We start from the raw sequence: 15,912 nt of genomic DNA, 5'->3' as shown, positions 1-15,912 counted from the left end.
ATCCGAGGTGAATCTTTAACTATGAATTGGATTAGAAAAACCGGCAGGAGAAAATGTATTACAGGGTAAGAGAACTGAGTATGCCAAGCTTGGGAAGTGCGAAAGTACCTGGTGTGCATTTTTAGGGGGCAGGGTGTGGAGGGTGGCTATGTAAAGTGGCTTGATGTGGCTGCAATGAAGAAGCAGTGGAAAATGTGGCCATTTTACCAAAATGAAGAGTCTAGATATGAGGCGTTCATTAGGGAAGACAAGGGCCTGAATTTTGGAAATGAGAGATGTAATGGAATAATGGCTTGGACAGACACTTGTAAGTTAAAATCGAGGCAATGTTCATAGATTGAATGTGGTAGCTGAAGGAGAGAGAAATAGATTTCTAGAGTAAGGGTAACTTACCTATTTTTTTGATTTCTGAATATAATAGTAATATATGCTCAAGGAACATTTTATTGTAGAAAATAAGCCCCCAAGTTAAAATCATCCATCATCCCACCACCCAAAGATGGTAACTACTAACAGTATGGTATGTGTTCTTATAGACTTTATTTCTACGTAAATGTGTGTTTATGTGTGTGTAATTTTTTAGCCTCTATATTAGGACACAATGTGTGTGTGATATTTTTTAAAACAAAAGGTATACCACATAGAATTTTGTATATATTTTTCACTTGACTTTATCGTGAATCTTTTCCCATTCATCATTCTTTGAAAACATTAATATTATAATATCCCCTCATGTGTATCATAATATAGCCTTTTTTTTCAAAATACCATTGTAATCAACAGTGATATAAGCCTATCTTTAACCACAACTCTGATTTTCCTCAGAATAATTTTTAGAAGTAGAACTAGTGGGTCAAAGAATATGAACATTTAAGACTTACGCAGAAAGGTTATACCAATTCAGGTTTCCGTTAAGAATAAGAGAGTATTGGTTTCACCAAATCCTCAACAACAGCCTTAACAGTTCCCTTTAATCTTTGCTAATTGGATAGGCAAAAATAACATTCCATTGTTTTAGTTTACATTTTGTGCATTTATACATTTATTAGCCATTTTTCTTTGTTTGAACATTTCTCTTCATATTTGTTGCTCATTTTCTTATTAGATGCTAGCTTTAAAAAAATTGACTTGCGTGAGTTCTTCATGTATTACCAAGCCTTTGTCATACTTGCAGAAAAATTTCCAGTTTGCTGTTTGTTTGCTTTTTGATATACACAATTTTTATTGCAATATAATTTACATAAGGACAGGGCACAAATCACAAGTGTGCAGATGGTTATATTTTCACATGTTGAGCACACCCATGTAACCAGCACCCAGATCAAGAAACAACAGATGGGGCATGGTGGCTCACACCTGTAATCTCAGCACTTTGGGAGGCTGAGTCAGATGGATCCCTTGAACCCAGGAGTTTGAGATTAGCCTGGACAACATGGTGAAACCCTATCTCTACAAAAAAGACAAAAATTATCTGGGCGTGGTGGCACGTGACTGTAGTCCCAGCTGAGGTGGGAGAATCACTTGAGCCTCGGTAGGTCAAGGCTGCAGTGAGCCATGATCGTACCACTGTACTCCAGCTTGGATGACAGAGCCAGACTCTGCCCCAAAAAAATAAAAAATGAAAAAAGAAACAACATCACCAGCACACCAGAAGCTCCCTCCTGGTCCTTTCCATCACTACTCCCTACCCCAAAATGATCGCTATTTAAACATAATAACCTAGATTAATTTTGTCTATTTTTATTGTTTAGACACTGTGCATTTCCATTTATATACTCTCTTATTTCTGACTTTTTTTTTTTCCTCTCTGGCTTTATTTGTGAGATTCGTCCATATTGTTAGCATGAGAGTTTTTATTTCTACATTGTATTCCATGTGAATATATGATCATTTTTAAATTCATTCTTCTGTTAATGGTCATTGAGTAGTTCCCAGGTTTAAACTAGTGCTATTGTGAACCTTTTTGTATGCGTTTGGTTAAACATATTTCTGGTGGATATATATGTAGGAATGGAATTGCTGGGTCATAGCAAATACATAGATATTTCTGTAGATATTGCCAAAATTGATTCCAAAGTGGTTGTACCAGTTTATTCTCCTGCCAGGAATGTATGAGAGGTCCCATTGCCCCACATCCTCATCAACAGTTGCTAATTTTAGTGTTTTTCTTTTTATGATTCTAGGGGCTATGTCCTGGTATCTCCTTGAGGTTTTAATTTGTATTTTCTTGATAAAGACGTTAAGATGTTTAATGTGTTTATTAGCCAATTGTATATCCATTTTGTGAAGCCACATCAAATTTCTTGCATATTTTTCTATTGGGTTGTCTCTTTTTCTTACTGATTTGAAGGAATTCTTTACATACACTGGATACAAGTCCTTTGTTAGAGATGCAGTTGGCCCTCCTTAGCTGATAGTTCCACATCTGCAGATTGGACCAACCGTGGCTCACGCCTGTAATCCTAGCACTTTGGAAAGCTGAGCCAGGCGGATCACTTGAGGCTAGGAGTTTGAGACCAGCCTGGCCAACATGGCGAAACCCCGTCTCTACTAAAAAACACAAAAACTAGCTGGGCATGGTGGCATGCACCTGTAGTCCCAGCTACTCCAGAGGCTGAGGCATGAGAATCGCTTGAACCCAGGAGGCGGAGGTTGCTCTGGGTGACAGAGTAAGATTCCATCCCCCCCAAAAAAATAAAGGAAATACTCTGGCCCGGTGTGGTGGTTCATGCCTATAATCCCAGCACTTTGGGAGGCTAAGGTGGGAGTATTGCTTGAAGCCAGGAGTTTGAGACCAGCCTGGTCAACATTAACAAGATCCTGCATATTAAAAAAAAAAAAAGAAAAAAATTAACCAGGTATGGTGGTGCATGTCTGTAATGCCAGCTACTCCAGAGCCTGAGGCAGAAGATTGCCTGAGCCCAGGAATTTGATGCTGCAGTGAGCTACAATTCCAGCCTGGGTGACAGAGTGAGACTATATCTCTAAATAAATAAATAAATACTCAAAAATATTCAAAAAATAATACAAATAAAAAACTATACAGGATAATAACTATTTACATAGTGTTCACATTGTATTAGGTATTAAAAATAATCTAGAGATGATTTAAAATATGTGGGAGAATGTGTGTATGTTATATGCAAATACTATGCCATTTTATATAAGGGACTTGAGCATCCATGGACTGGGTATTTGCCCTAGTCATGTGACTAATTCCCCATGAATAAAGAGACAACTGTATATACCTCATATATTTTACCTTGGGCTATATGTGGCCTCTGCACTCTTTTAATCGTGTCTTTTAATGAACAGAAGCTCCTTATTATAATCCAATTAAACCTTATTCTTTTGTGATTAGTGCTGTTAAAAAAATATTTGCCTACTCTAAGGTCACAAAGATATTTTCTTTAAAAACTTTATTTGACCTTTTCCCATTTAGATCTGTCATCCATCTGGTACTGATTTTTGTATGGTAACAAGTGAAGATCAACATTTTTTTTTTTCCCGTATGGATGTCCAGTTGACCTGGCACCATTTACTGAACAGATCATTTTTTCCCCACTGAACTGTAGTGTTGCCTTTGTCATAAATCAGGGAAACTTTTATGTATGGATCTCTTTCTGGACACTTTCTTCTTTGCCATTGATCGTTTTGTTTATTCATGTGTTAATATGACATTATTTTAATTACTATAATTTAAAAAATAGGTTTTAATATCTGATAGCATTAGACCCTTCAGCTGTATTTTTCTTCAAGATTGCCTTTGGCTATTCTTGGCCCATTATATTTCCGTATAAATTTTAGAATCAGCCTGTCAGTTTTTGTAAAAAAAAAATAAAAATAAAAAAACCCTACTGAGACTTTGATTGAATTGCTTTGAAGCTATAAATTAATTTGGGGAAACTTAACATCTTTACAATATTGAATCTTCCAATCAGTGAACATTTATTGCTTGCCTTCTAAATGAATCAGGCAACTTCCCATCTCATTCTGTGCTCTAGGACTGATTTTACAAAATGAGAATTATCTGTTTCTTCAGAGTATAGCTAAATTGGCCTTACCTGGGGAAAAGAGACTGAATGTTGTCTATCAGCTCAATTTCTTTTATGGTTATTGCTCAGGTACAATTTTCTATTTTGATAACTTTTTTATTCTGAAAGGCAGTGTAATATAGTTAAAGATACGGGCTCCAGAGCTGGATAGCCTAAGAAATCCTAGGTCAGCTATTTATTAGTTAATGTGACTTTGAGCAGGTTACTTGTCTAAGCTTCAGTTTTCTCCATATTAAATAAAAATAACAGTAACTATCTTGTAAGGTAGTTGTGAGTACTAAATGATTTAATATAAGTGAATTACTTAGATGAGTACCTAACACATTGTAAACACTCAGTAAATGTTACCTTTTATTAAATTTTTCCAGCAAATTGCTTTTTATCTAGGTTTTCAAAGTTATTGATATATTCTTAGTAGTCTCTTTAGTTTCATTTATAGCACAAATTAGATCTGATTGTTGTTATGTTTTTCTTTTTGTTTTACATAGATGTGCTGAAGTGTCAACTTACCAGATAGACTTTTCTTTTTTTTGAGACAGGGTTCCACTCTTGTCGCCCAGGCTGGAGTGCAATGGCAGGATCTTGGCTTGCTGCAACCTCTGCCTCCTGGGTTCAAGCAATTCTCCTGCCTCAGCCTCCCGAGTAGCTGGGATTACAGGCACCCATCATCACGCCCAGCTAATTTTTGTATTTCTAGTAGAGATGGGTTGGTTTCACCATGTTGGCCAGGCCGGTCTTGAACTCCTGACCTTGGGTGATCCACCCACCTCAGCTTCCCAAAGTGCTGGGATTACAGGTGTGAGCCACCGTGCCTGGCCCCAGGTAGACTTTTCAAAAAATTAATTGTTGGTTTTGTTTGGTCAGTTCTATTGAATTTGTTTGTGGTTTTAAATTTTTTAAAATTTCTACTTTTATCTATTTCCATTCATCTATTTGTGTTTATTTTGCTATTTGTGTTCTGTTTTCTTTAGCTTCTTGAGTTAAAAACCTAAATGCCCAAAATAACTTGTAAGGCTATAAATTTCCCTGAGTATTGCTTAAGTTGTGTCACAAAAGTTTTGAAATGTAGTTTGTCTCATGGTTGCGTAAGTTCCATTTTTATTTCTTATTTAATACTCAAGTGTATAGTTGAGGGATTGATGTTATCATTGGTGATTATTTTTCTCCCTGTGTCCCTCAGACCCATAATTCCACCCTAATCATTATGGACTGCATCACTGTATTCCCTTGTCCTCTGGGTTCCATTTAGGTTCGGCCAGTGGGAAGGACCTGCAGATCAGAGGATGGAGGAAAGAGCGCCAGAGAGGTTTGGGTGTTTCTTGTCTGAATTCTTTCCCTCTATAGCTACTATTGGTTAGTGATTGCATTCCTGTACCTAAAGCCACAACTTTTTTTTTTTTTTTTTTGACAGGGTCTTGCACTGTTGCCTAGGCTGGAATGCAGTGTTACCATCATAACTCACTGCAGTCTCCAACTCCTGGCTCAGGCGATCCTCCCACTTCAGCCTCTCAAGTAGCTGGGACTACAGGCGTGTGCCACCACGTCCAGCTAAACTATAAGTCTTATCAGGGAATTCTTGGGAAAGGCTTGGAGCAGCCATCTTATTTCCTGTGTTTGGGCTTTACCACCTATGAGACCTGTAACCCCCTCTACCCCCTATTACCACTTTCATTCAACTTAGATCTCAGGCCACTGACTGAGAAAGGCCTTCTTTTGAAGAGCTGAAAGCTTGTAAGGCACGTTGTCTTGCCATCTACCACTTGATTCCTCAGCCAGTGGAACATATTTCAGGTTCTGCTGAATCAGCCCTACTTCTAGATACTAAGTACTGTGTCACCCATACATCCTAATGCACAGTGACTGGTTTTTGGCACCAGGGACTTGTTTTGTGAGAGAGAATTTTTCCACAGATGGAGGATGGTTTCAGGATGGAACTGTTCCACCTCAGATCATCAGGCATTAGTTAGATTCTTATAAGGAGCACACAACCTAGATCTCTCACATGCACAGTTCACAATAGGGTTCCTGCACCTATGAGAATCTAATGCTGCCACTGATATTGACAGGAGGCAGAGCTCTGATAGTAACGCTTGCTCACCCAGTGGCCCACCATCCTGCCGGCCGCGGGCTGTATTCCTAACAGGCCATGGACCAGTACCAGTGCTGCGCAGGCCTGGGGGTTGGGGACCTCTATTAATGCAGTAAACAGAAACCTGTCTATGTGCCATAAGCAGAAAGGAATTTAACATAGGGAATTAATGGTTAGATTATCGTTGGAAGGCCTACAGGATCAAGCTCTATCAGAGTTGCTATATGCTCATGAAGGCAAGAGCACGTGATCATGATCATAGTTACAATCCAGGAATTAGAAGCCATCACCACTTTGGGAGTCCAAGGCGGGCAGATCACGAGGTCAGGAGATCGAGACCTTCCTGGCTAACGCTGTGAAACCCCATCTCTAGTAAAAATACAAAAAGAAATTAGCCGGGCTTGGTGGCGGGCGCCTGTAGCCCTAGCTACTCGGGAGGCTGAGGCAGGAGAATGGCGTAAACCCAGGAGGCTGAGCTTGCAGTGAGCCAAGATCGCGCCAGTGCACTCCAGCCTGGGCGATAGAGCAAGACTCTGTCTCAAACAAGACAAAACAAAACAAAACAAAACAAAACAAAACAAAAAAGCCATCACCACATCTGCCTCTCAATAACCTAACAAAGTGATACCTTGGTGTTGGAACTTGGAGTCTCTCCACTGTCTCTACCACACCTGCAGCTGTGTTACCAAGAAGCTGGAGAATCCATATTGGAATACTGCCATAGAAACATTTTGCCTCCACAGCTTTGTTTCATAGCAAAAAAAAAGAGAGAGAAAGAGGGAGGGAAAAGAAGGAATGAGAGAACAAACGGACAAATGAAAGAACAAGGCCAGCAGTGGGGGGATCACTTGAGGCCAGCAGTTTGAGACCAGCTTGGGCAACATAGCGAGACCTTGTTTCTACAAAAAATTATTTTAAAGAATTAGCTGGGCATGGTGGCATGCATCTGTAGCCCTAGCTACTCAGGAGGCTGATGCAGGAGGATTGCTTAAACCCAGGAGTTCAAGGCTGCTATGAGCTTTGATGAGCCCACTGCACTCTGCCTTGGTGACGGATTGAGACTTTGCCTTTACTTAAAAAAAAAAAAAAAAAAAAAAAAAAAAAAAAGAACAGATGAAACAAAAGCCAAAGAAGCAAAAAGTGGACTTCTGCTCTTCTTCCACCTTCCAAATCTCTTACACCGTACACCTACTTGAGGAAACCCTAATTTATATCTAGAATCCTAGCTGCAAGATAATTTGGGAAATTTCAGATGTAGCTTTCCTGCCTCTGTAACACAAGAGATACATTGGAAGAAGGATTATAGAATAGAGATTGAACAAGCCAATTTACCATATCTATCTTAGGGCCTAACCTCTCTTCCCCTAAGAAAATTTAATTGTGATTTTTTTTTGGTATATTTGTTGTAATACTGTTATTTTAATGATCTTCAGAGTAGAAATCAGACTCATTCATGTATTGAGACTTACCTAGAGAATTGCATGCTGCATGAAAGTTAAAAACTTAAATCATGCAGAGTTTTGGATAATATTCCGACAGCATCCCTTCCCTTAAAACAAACTCTTTGAGGTATCTTGTTTTAATTTCTGTTTCTTGGATTATTTGTAAATTTTACTGTATTATACTTTGGGTCATTTGTATTTCTTCTTCCAGTGATCACTTTGAGTCCTCTTAGTCTGAGAGGACTAGATGTGCACTGAAAGATGATATAAGAGAAGGACTAAGGGAGGAAAGAAAGAGTGAAGTGCCCAGGCCCAATTTCCATTTCTTGCCCTAGAATCTGATTACCCATTTTGTCAGAGCTAGATTCCGTATATACTTTCAATGTTAATTCCGTTATATTGGAGCCTGACTCCTCCTTCTATAAGATCATTTGTTTTAATTAGATTCTTCTACCATCATTCTACTCTAAGAGGCTGAATTGAGAAGGACAGTATAACCTCAGTCTTGGACCTCTCAGGCTAAACAGCAACAGAACGAAGTTTAGAAAATGATGGATACTATGTCTAATGTGAATATTAGCAAAATAAGCATGAAATACCAAGATTGTTGTTTTACTCTATTATCATCATCATTAATTACAGTGTTTTGAGAGTAAGAATTCTCCAATTACTTTAGAAAGGTATTAAAATTCTGATGTTGCTTTCTTAACTGTTTTTTAGACAGGGTCTCACTCTGTCGCCAGGCTGGCCTCCAATAGAACAATCACTGTTCACTGCAGCCTCCATTTCCCAGGCTCAGGTGATTATCACATCTCAGCCTCCCAAGTAGCTGGGACTATAGGCATGTGCCATCACGCCCTACTAATTTTTTTTTTTTTTTGAGATGGAATTTTGTTTCGCTCTTGTCGCCCAGGCTGGAGTGCAATGGCGTGATCTCGGGTCACTGCAACCTCTGCCTCCCGGGTTCAAGCGATTCTCCTGCCTCAGCCTCCCAAGTAGCTGGGATTACAGGCGCATGCCACCACACCCTGCTAATTTTTGTATTTTTAGTAGAGATGGGGTTTTGCCATGTGGGCCAGGCTTGTCTCAAACTCCTGACCTCAGGTGATCCATCCGCCTCGGCTTCCCAAAGTGCTGGGATTACAGGCATGAGCCACCATGCCCGGCCAATTTTTTGTGTTTTTTGCAGAGAGTGGGTTTTGACATGTTGCCCAGGTTCAAGTGATCGTCCTGCCTCAGCCTCCCAAAGTGCTGGGATTACAGACATGAACGACTGCACCAGGCCTTAAATTTTAATTGCAGAAACTTCAGGTCATTTATTCTGTCTTAAACTCTGCTATTCCTAGAGGGAAGAGTGCCTGGAAATAAGACTTTTTAAATCTGAAAGACTAATTTTTCTGCCTCTTTGCATCATTTGAAGTTCATTTAAACCATTCCTTTGTAACTTTCTTCTAGTAGGGACAATATTGTATTAAAGGGATCTTTTACTCAAATCTCTTGCCTTGGTAACCTTATCCTCTGTAGGTGAACTCGTTACTGTTTTGGGTGTTTGTTTAAATTCATTCTTCCTCTTTTCTTTTCTTCCTGGCTGAGAAAGATAATTTTTGCCCATTTTATCATGATTTCTTTTTCTCCTACTTCTTTCATACTTCTGTGTAAGTTATTAAATGTTAACCCTTCGTTGGCAGTATGTTCAGCTTTCGCCCTTTTCTCCCATAGCATTTAATCAGTTAAATGAAAGGAAATGACTCTCACAAAACCTTTCACATTTAAAAGGAAGTTTTAAAAAATTTCTCTCTTCCTCGAGAGATTCCCCTTTCTTTGTATTTTTAAAAGTTATTATACATCTCTGAGGAACATGAAGGCATTTTTTCCCTAAGTAATAATTGTGGATTCTTTCTTATTTGTATTATTGATTTGACTAATGGAAGAATATTGTTTTTGTCTGTGAACATATACATGGACAGTATTTGCTATTTTGATAATGGAGCTTCCTGTCTAGAATAATTATAGATATAAAATTTAAGGTATTATTATATCATTTATTTTTTTAATATATCCTGAGTTTCAGTTTGTCAAACATAAAGCCCTAAATTGTATTATTTAAAATAATCTTGTTCCAATTAGTAGCTGAGATTAGAAGTATAGCAAAATTCATGCTATAACTATCTATAATAGGAATAATATTTACTAATAGTGTTATTAAATCACAACTCTATTGACATCAAAGATTGACCATTAAGACCAAGTCTAGCCAGATATGGTGGTTCACACCTATAATCTCAACAATTTAGGAGGCTGTGGTTAGAAGATCACATGAGCTCAGGAGTTCAAGACCAGGCTGGGCAACATAGTGAGACCCTGTCTCTGCAGAAAATGTAAAAATTGGCCAGTGTGGTGGTATGTACCTGCAGTCCAAGCTGCTTCGGGGCTGAGATGGGAGGATTGCTTGAGCCCAGGAGGTTGAGGCTGCAGTGAGCTGTGATTTCAGCACTGCACTTCAGCCTCCTGGGCATTGAAATGAGACCCTGTCTCAAAACAAAAACAAAAACAAAACACCAACTCTGGTTTATAACCAAGATATGCAAGAAGAAATTCCATGTTTAATATGGATTATAAAAATTATTCTTGGGGAACAAGTCTGCTTTTTTTTTCTGCTTATGTTGTGTCATTTCTTCTGTTTTGGCTTCTTCACAGATCCTTGGGGCTCCAGTTTAGATTAAAATTTTGTTTCTGTTTTACGTCTAAACATTCAAGAAAAGTAGGAAGTTCTCTCTTTTATGTATTTTTTATTGCATTTATTAAAATGTAAGTCCATTTGTCTCAAGCTATGACACACACAGTGCCTACATTATTTTTTGTAGTTACCTTGGTATTTTATGTGCAGCTGTATTGAAGGTTTTTATTTTTTTAAAAGCATTGTGGAAAGAGGACCAGATGAGGAGTCGAGAGACTGACTGACATAAATTAGCAATGAAATTCTGAATAAATCACTTAATTTCTCTAGAGCTTGTTTCCCAGGATCATCCTTTATACCATATCATCCTTTGGTATGAAATTTTTCTTAAATCCATTCTAGGGGATTGGAAACTATCTAGTGGGTTGGGTAAAGGAGAGTAGGCCCTTAGAGGCTTCCATTAATTAGGAAATACAGGAAAAGAATCTACTCATTTGCAGTCTCTTTTTATATTAGAAATCCTGACTCAATTTTAGTTTTCCCTGGTTCTGTACCAGGTGTTCTCTGAGTTCCTAGAAGCAAATCATGCCTTACGCATTTAGGAGAAAAGGCCCAAAGCTCAGTGTACTCGACAGGGGCACAGTGTTAGAAAGTGTACTAACTTCGACCAGGCGTGGTGGCTCATGCCTGTAATCCCAGCACTTATGGAGGGTGAGGCAGGCGGATCGCCTGGGGCCAGGAGTTCGAGACCAGCCTGGCAAACGTGGTGAAATCCTATCTCTACTAAAAATGCAAAAATTAGCTGGCTGTTACAAATGCAAAAATTACAGCTGGCGCCTGTAATCCCAGCTACTCAGGAGGCTGAGGTAGGTGAATTGCTTGAACCCAGGAGATGGAGGTTGCAGTGAGCTGAGATCACGCCATTACACTCCAACCTGAGCAACAGAGAGAGACTCTGTCTCAAAGAAAAAAAAAAAAAAGAAGTGTACTAACTTCATTGCCTCTGGATTTTTTGAGTATTGCTTATAGTATACATTGAGACTTCCTGTTGTTATTATTCCCACTATAGGAAATCAGTGTGCCCATTACTTTTTATTTGAAACAATATATTTGAGGACATCCTTTATTTTAAAATCTGCATTGTAATTTATGTAGTTGACAGAATATAGCCTCCTATCTCTTATTGTTGAGGTTTTTGCTGATTAATCCACAACTTTTAATATTATATCTCATTAAGACCTTTATTAAAATGGATTTTTTTTCTTTTTTCTTTTTCTTTCCTTCTTTTTTTTTTGAGACAGTCTCACTCTGTCACCCAGGCTGGAGTACAAGTGTTGCAATCATAGCTCACTGCAGCCTTGAACTCCTAGGCTCCAGCTATCCTCTCCTCTCACCTCATCCTGTGTGAGCCATTGTGTACAGTTATCGCTCCTTTTTTTTTTTTAATTTTGGGATAAGAAGCAAAGGAAATAAAGTTGGATGTTATCTCATAATATCCAAAAATTATATTAAAGTTTACTTCATGCTCTCCTCACATCCAACATTTTGCCAATTGTGTTTGATCTTCTGGCCTTTGTCTTAAAGCAGTTGAAAATGAAGTTTTGCTTCCTCTCCTTGCTTCTGCTCTGCATTCATTTAAGTGACCGATATGTGCCAGTTAATTAGCTAGATTTGAAATAATATTAAAAGTGCATCATAACCAAGGGGATATCAATCTACCATTGCTGACTTCTCTCCATTTAGTTAAGACAATCCACGGCTGTCCTTGCTTTTTAGTCAACAGAGTATAAAAGCTGTGTAAGTCAGTTTTCTCCCATTGCATCTCTTAGTCTTTTCATGGGTATGTTTGATTTTTATTTAGATTTTGGACTTAGGTAGTAATGCACTTAAGTACATTTGTACTGTTGTATAGGAAAATCTTAAGGTTACTCTTTTTAAAAATGTTTGCTATTTATTACATCTCATATCAGAATCATTGGATAGGATTTCAGCGGAAAATATTAGAAGCCTGCAGCCAGACAAACTTATTAATATATGTGTCTTACTTTTTCTTGGTTTATTTAAAAACTTTTAAATAAAGACTAATACTAAAAACATCCTTTGAAGGCATTTTTAAAACTCCAGTATTCCTATTACCTTCGTCTGTAGTTGCTGAGTAATAACAGCACTGAAGAAATAATGTTCAGATTTTTTTCAAAGGGCTGCTTCTGATAGGAAAATGCTTAGTAATGACAGAGGCACGCCCTCCAATTCAGTGGCCATTTTGTACTGTAGTTCTTCTGGAGAAACAAGTGGGAATCATCAAAGAAAGAAATGTATGGATAAAAAAGAATAAAGACAAGAGGCAGTAAATTTTTCATTTAGGTCAACTGGAGAAATTAGAACCATGCTGTCTGTGAGTAGTTTAATTAGTTGGACCAATTTTAATGGACCCTTTTAGCTTAATCTCTTGAAATTCTATGATTAGATTTTACTTTGCTGATTAATTAATTAATGCTTGAATTTGGGGCTTTGGTATACTAATTTAGAAATTATGTTGAAATGTAAGCTCTGAAAAGCATTTCCTATTATTTTATATCTCTAATATCCTATGATATTATCTAAGGTTTAAGGGAGATAAAGGCACGAAGTAGTTAATTTCAGATTATATTTTGTGATTGTGTACTGAATTAAAGATAAGTGAAAAGTCTATATAGAAATTTACTACATTGGCAATACAATTATGGGGAAATTTATTTTCCATCATGGGGTTTTGTTAATTTTGGCAGAGATTTAGCCTTTTAAGTAGATTCCTCATTAAAAATTGAGAAAAATCACTGCCTTTTATAATTTGTTATAGTTTTACTCATCAGTTTATTTTGTGATACTCTGCAGCTAGCCTGGAAAAACATGGAAATCATAGCAATTAACAACAGGAGTTTAATCCTTTTCAGTGGTATTTTCCAAAAACAATATATTGTTGTTCTATATGTGATAGTCACATTTAGACCTATAGCTCTAAGCTATATTCAAAGATAAAAGATTTTTTTAAATGCTTTAAAATAACACATAATAATTTTCAGGCAAATATTTTCCCATCAAATCCCTTTAGTTGCAGATAACTTTTCCCTAGAGATTTTATTGAATTAAATTTATTGAATTTTATTGAATTAAAGATCTTTTAGAGGTTCTGTTGGCATGGTAGAAACTTAAAAAAATATGTAATTTACATGGTAGTATGTAGAGAATACTTTTTTTCCAGAGAAATTACAAGTTGGTACAAACTTGAAGAAAAGTTATGTATAACTTGGTGAATTCTGTAACTTGGGAATGAAAATCAAAGGCTTTTTGATCCTTTGAACCAGAATAAGCACAGATTCATATAGGTGGGAAGTCTGTGTTAACAAAGTTACTTCTCAAACATTACACAATTTCAGGCTTTTGTGCCAATGCTTTGTGCCTCATACTGTCTTCTCTGTTAGTAGCTGGTGTGCCTGTGTTTTCCTGTTGCTTTTTGTGTTTAATATGGACTGCATGGCCCAAATAACATGTGGCATCTGACAATAGTTAGCATTTTGCCAAACCTGATAGTGTGGTTTAGATATCATACTGACATTTTAAATAAAGGAATGTGTAATAGTTGAAGTAGAGCATTAGTTTTTGTGTTGGTTTGGTTTAGGTTTTTTTGTTCGTTTGTTTTGGTTTTTGGGTTTTTTGAGACAGAGTCTCACTCTGTTGCCCAGGCTGGAGTACAGTGGTGCAATCTTGGCTCACTGCATCCTCTACTTTCCAAGCTCAAGCGGTCCTCCTGCCTCAGCCTCCTGAGTTGCTAAGAGCACAGGTGTGTACCACCATGTTCGACTAATTTTTGTATTTTTTGTGGAGACAGGATTTCGCCATGTTGCTCAGACTGGTCTCAAATTCCTTGGCTCAAGTGATCTTCATGGCTTGACTTCCCAAAGTGCTGGGATTACAGGGGTGAGCCACTGCATCCACCCCATTGTTAGTTTTTATATGGAAAAGTGTATTGCTCATTTTATTCATTTACTAAACTCACATGTAATTGGGTACCTTCTTTTTTTCTTTTCTTTTCTTTTTTTTCTTAGTAGACCTTAACTACCTTTTTCCACACAGATAACACATGAATATGTTCTCATTGTAAAACATTCACATAATACAGGGAAAGGATCAGCTCTCCCTTAATCCCCCTTTTCCTTTGCAAGTCCACCTTTCTCTGCAGAAGTACCACTGTAATCACTTTGGTATATTTTCTTTTTTAAATTATTTTTTATTTTTATTTTTTTATTTTTTTGAGACAGAGTCTCACTCTCTCGCCGAGGCTGGAGTGCAGTGGCGCAATCTTGGCTCACTGCAACCTCCACCTCCCAGGTTCGAGTGATTCTCCCACCTCAGCCTCCCAAGTAGCTGGGACTACAGGCGTATGCCACCATGCCTGGCTAATTTTTTTGTATTTTTAGTACACACACGGTTTCACCATGTTGGCCAGGCTGGTCTCAAACTCCTGGCCTCAGGTAATCCCCCCACCTCGGCCTCCCAAAGTGCTGAGATTACAGGCGTGAGCCACTGTGCCTGGCCAATGTTGGTATATTTTCTTTAAGATTATTCTCAGCGCAATTACATTCATCTATATGTGTATGTGTGTATATATATATATATATATATATATGTGACATACATAAATATATTGTATAATTCCATTTTGTGGGTTTTTTAAAACAATGGGGTTTTTAAATGGCTAGTAATAGTCAATATTCTTGTATGTATATTTGGCATACTTTTATAATTATATTCGTAGACTGGAAGCTTAGTGGTAAAATTGCTAGGTCAACGGATATTTGCATTTATATTTTTATACCTATACTCCCACTAATAGTGTATGATGTATCTGTATTCCCACGTTGCCAAAACTGAGTATTCTCAGACTTCTTAATTATTGCCAACTAATAGGTAAAAATTGTATCTTTGTTTCAATTTGCATTTCTTCAAAGATGAAGTTTAACATGTTTTCATTTATATTGACCCGTTTGTATTTTTTTTTTTGAACTGCTTCTTTATATCCTTTGCCCATTTCTACAATTTAAAAAAATATTCTTACTGGTTTATGTGGGCTTATTGTAAATTAAAAAACTGTTGCATCATGTTAGCTGAATTTTCTATCAATAATCTTTTTTTTTTTTTTTTTTTTTTGAGACAGAGTTCCACTCTTGTCCCCCAGGCTGGAGTGCAATGGCGTGATCTGGGCTCACCGCAACCTCCCCCCACTGGTTCAAGCAATTCTCCTGCCTCAGCCTCCCGAGTAGCTGGGATTACAGGCATGCGCCACCACCCCCGGCTAATTTTTTGTATTTTTTTTAGTAGAGGCGGGGTTTCTCCATGGTGGTCAGGCTGGTCTCAAACACCTAACCCCAGGTGATTTGCCCGCCTCAGCCTCCCAAAGTGCTGGGATTACAGACGTGAGCCACCGCGCCAGGCCTCCATTTTCAGTGAGTTGTTTTTAAAACCCATTAAGCTAGTTTTGAAAGTAATTTTTAAGACTAGACTACCATTGTTTCTGTAGTCCCCAAGAATCTTTGCAGCCAGTTTCTAACCTTGTGTAACGTGAGGCAAATGCTCTTACTGAATTCTTTTTTTTTTTTTTTTGAGAGGGAG

At 37.8% G+C, this 15,912-nt stretch overlaps 1 protein-coding gene across 25 annotated transcripts in view; it reads left to right on the top strand.

The window, feature by feature from the left end:
- The window catches only part of VEZT (vezatin, adherens junctions transmembrane protein), an 83,148-nt gene that overhangs the window by 1,072 nt on the left and 66,164 nt on the right, over positions 1–15,912 (top strand). For 7 of the 25 annotated variants that reach the window (XM_030819805.1, XM_030819806.1, XM_030819813.1 and 4 more), the window contains exon 2: positions 5,305–5,361. The exons of the other annotated variants lie outside the window; for them this stretch is intronic. In XM_030819805.1, the coding sequence (XP_030675665.1) occupies positions 5,305–5,361 (57 nt within the window). The remainder of the gene's footprint in view (positions 1–5,304; positions 5,362–15,912) is intronic. 25 annotated transcript variants of the gene reach the window in all.

Source organism: Nomascus leucogenys, chromosome 10 (genome assembly GCF_006542625.1).
Source record: "Nomascus leucogenys isolate Asia chromosome 10, Asia_NLE_v1, whole genome shotgun sequence".
NCBI classification, from domain to species: domain Eukaryota; kingdom Metazoa; phylum Chordata; class Mammalia; order Primates; family Hylobatidae; genus Nomascus; species Nomascus leucogenys.
Note: the sequence above shows the minus strand (reverse complement) of the source record. Positions and strands in the feature narration are given on the sequence as shown.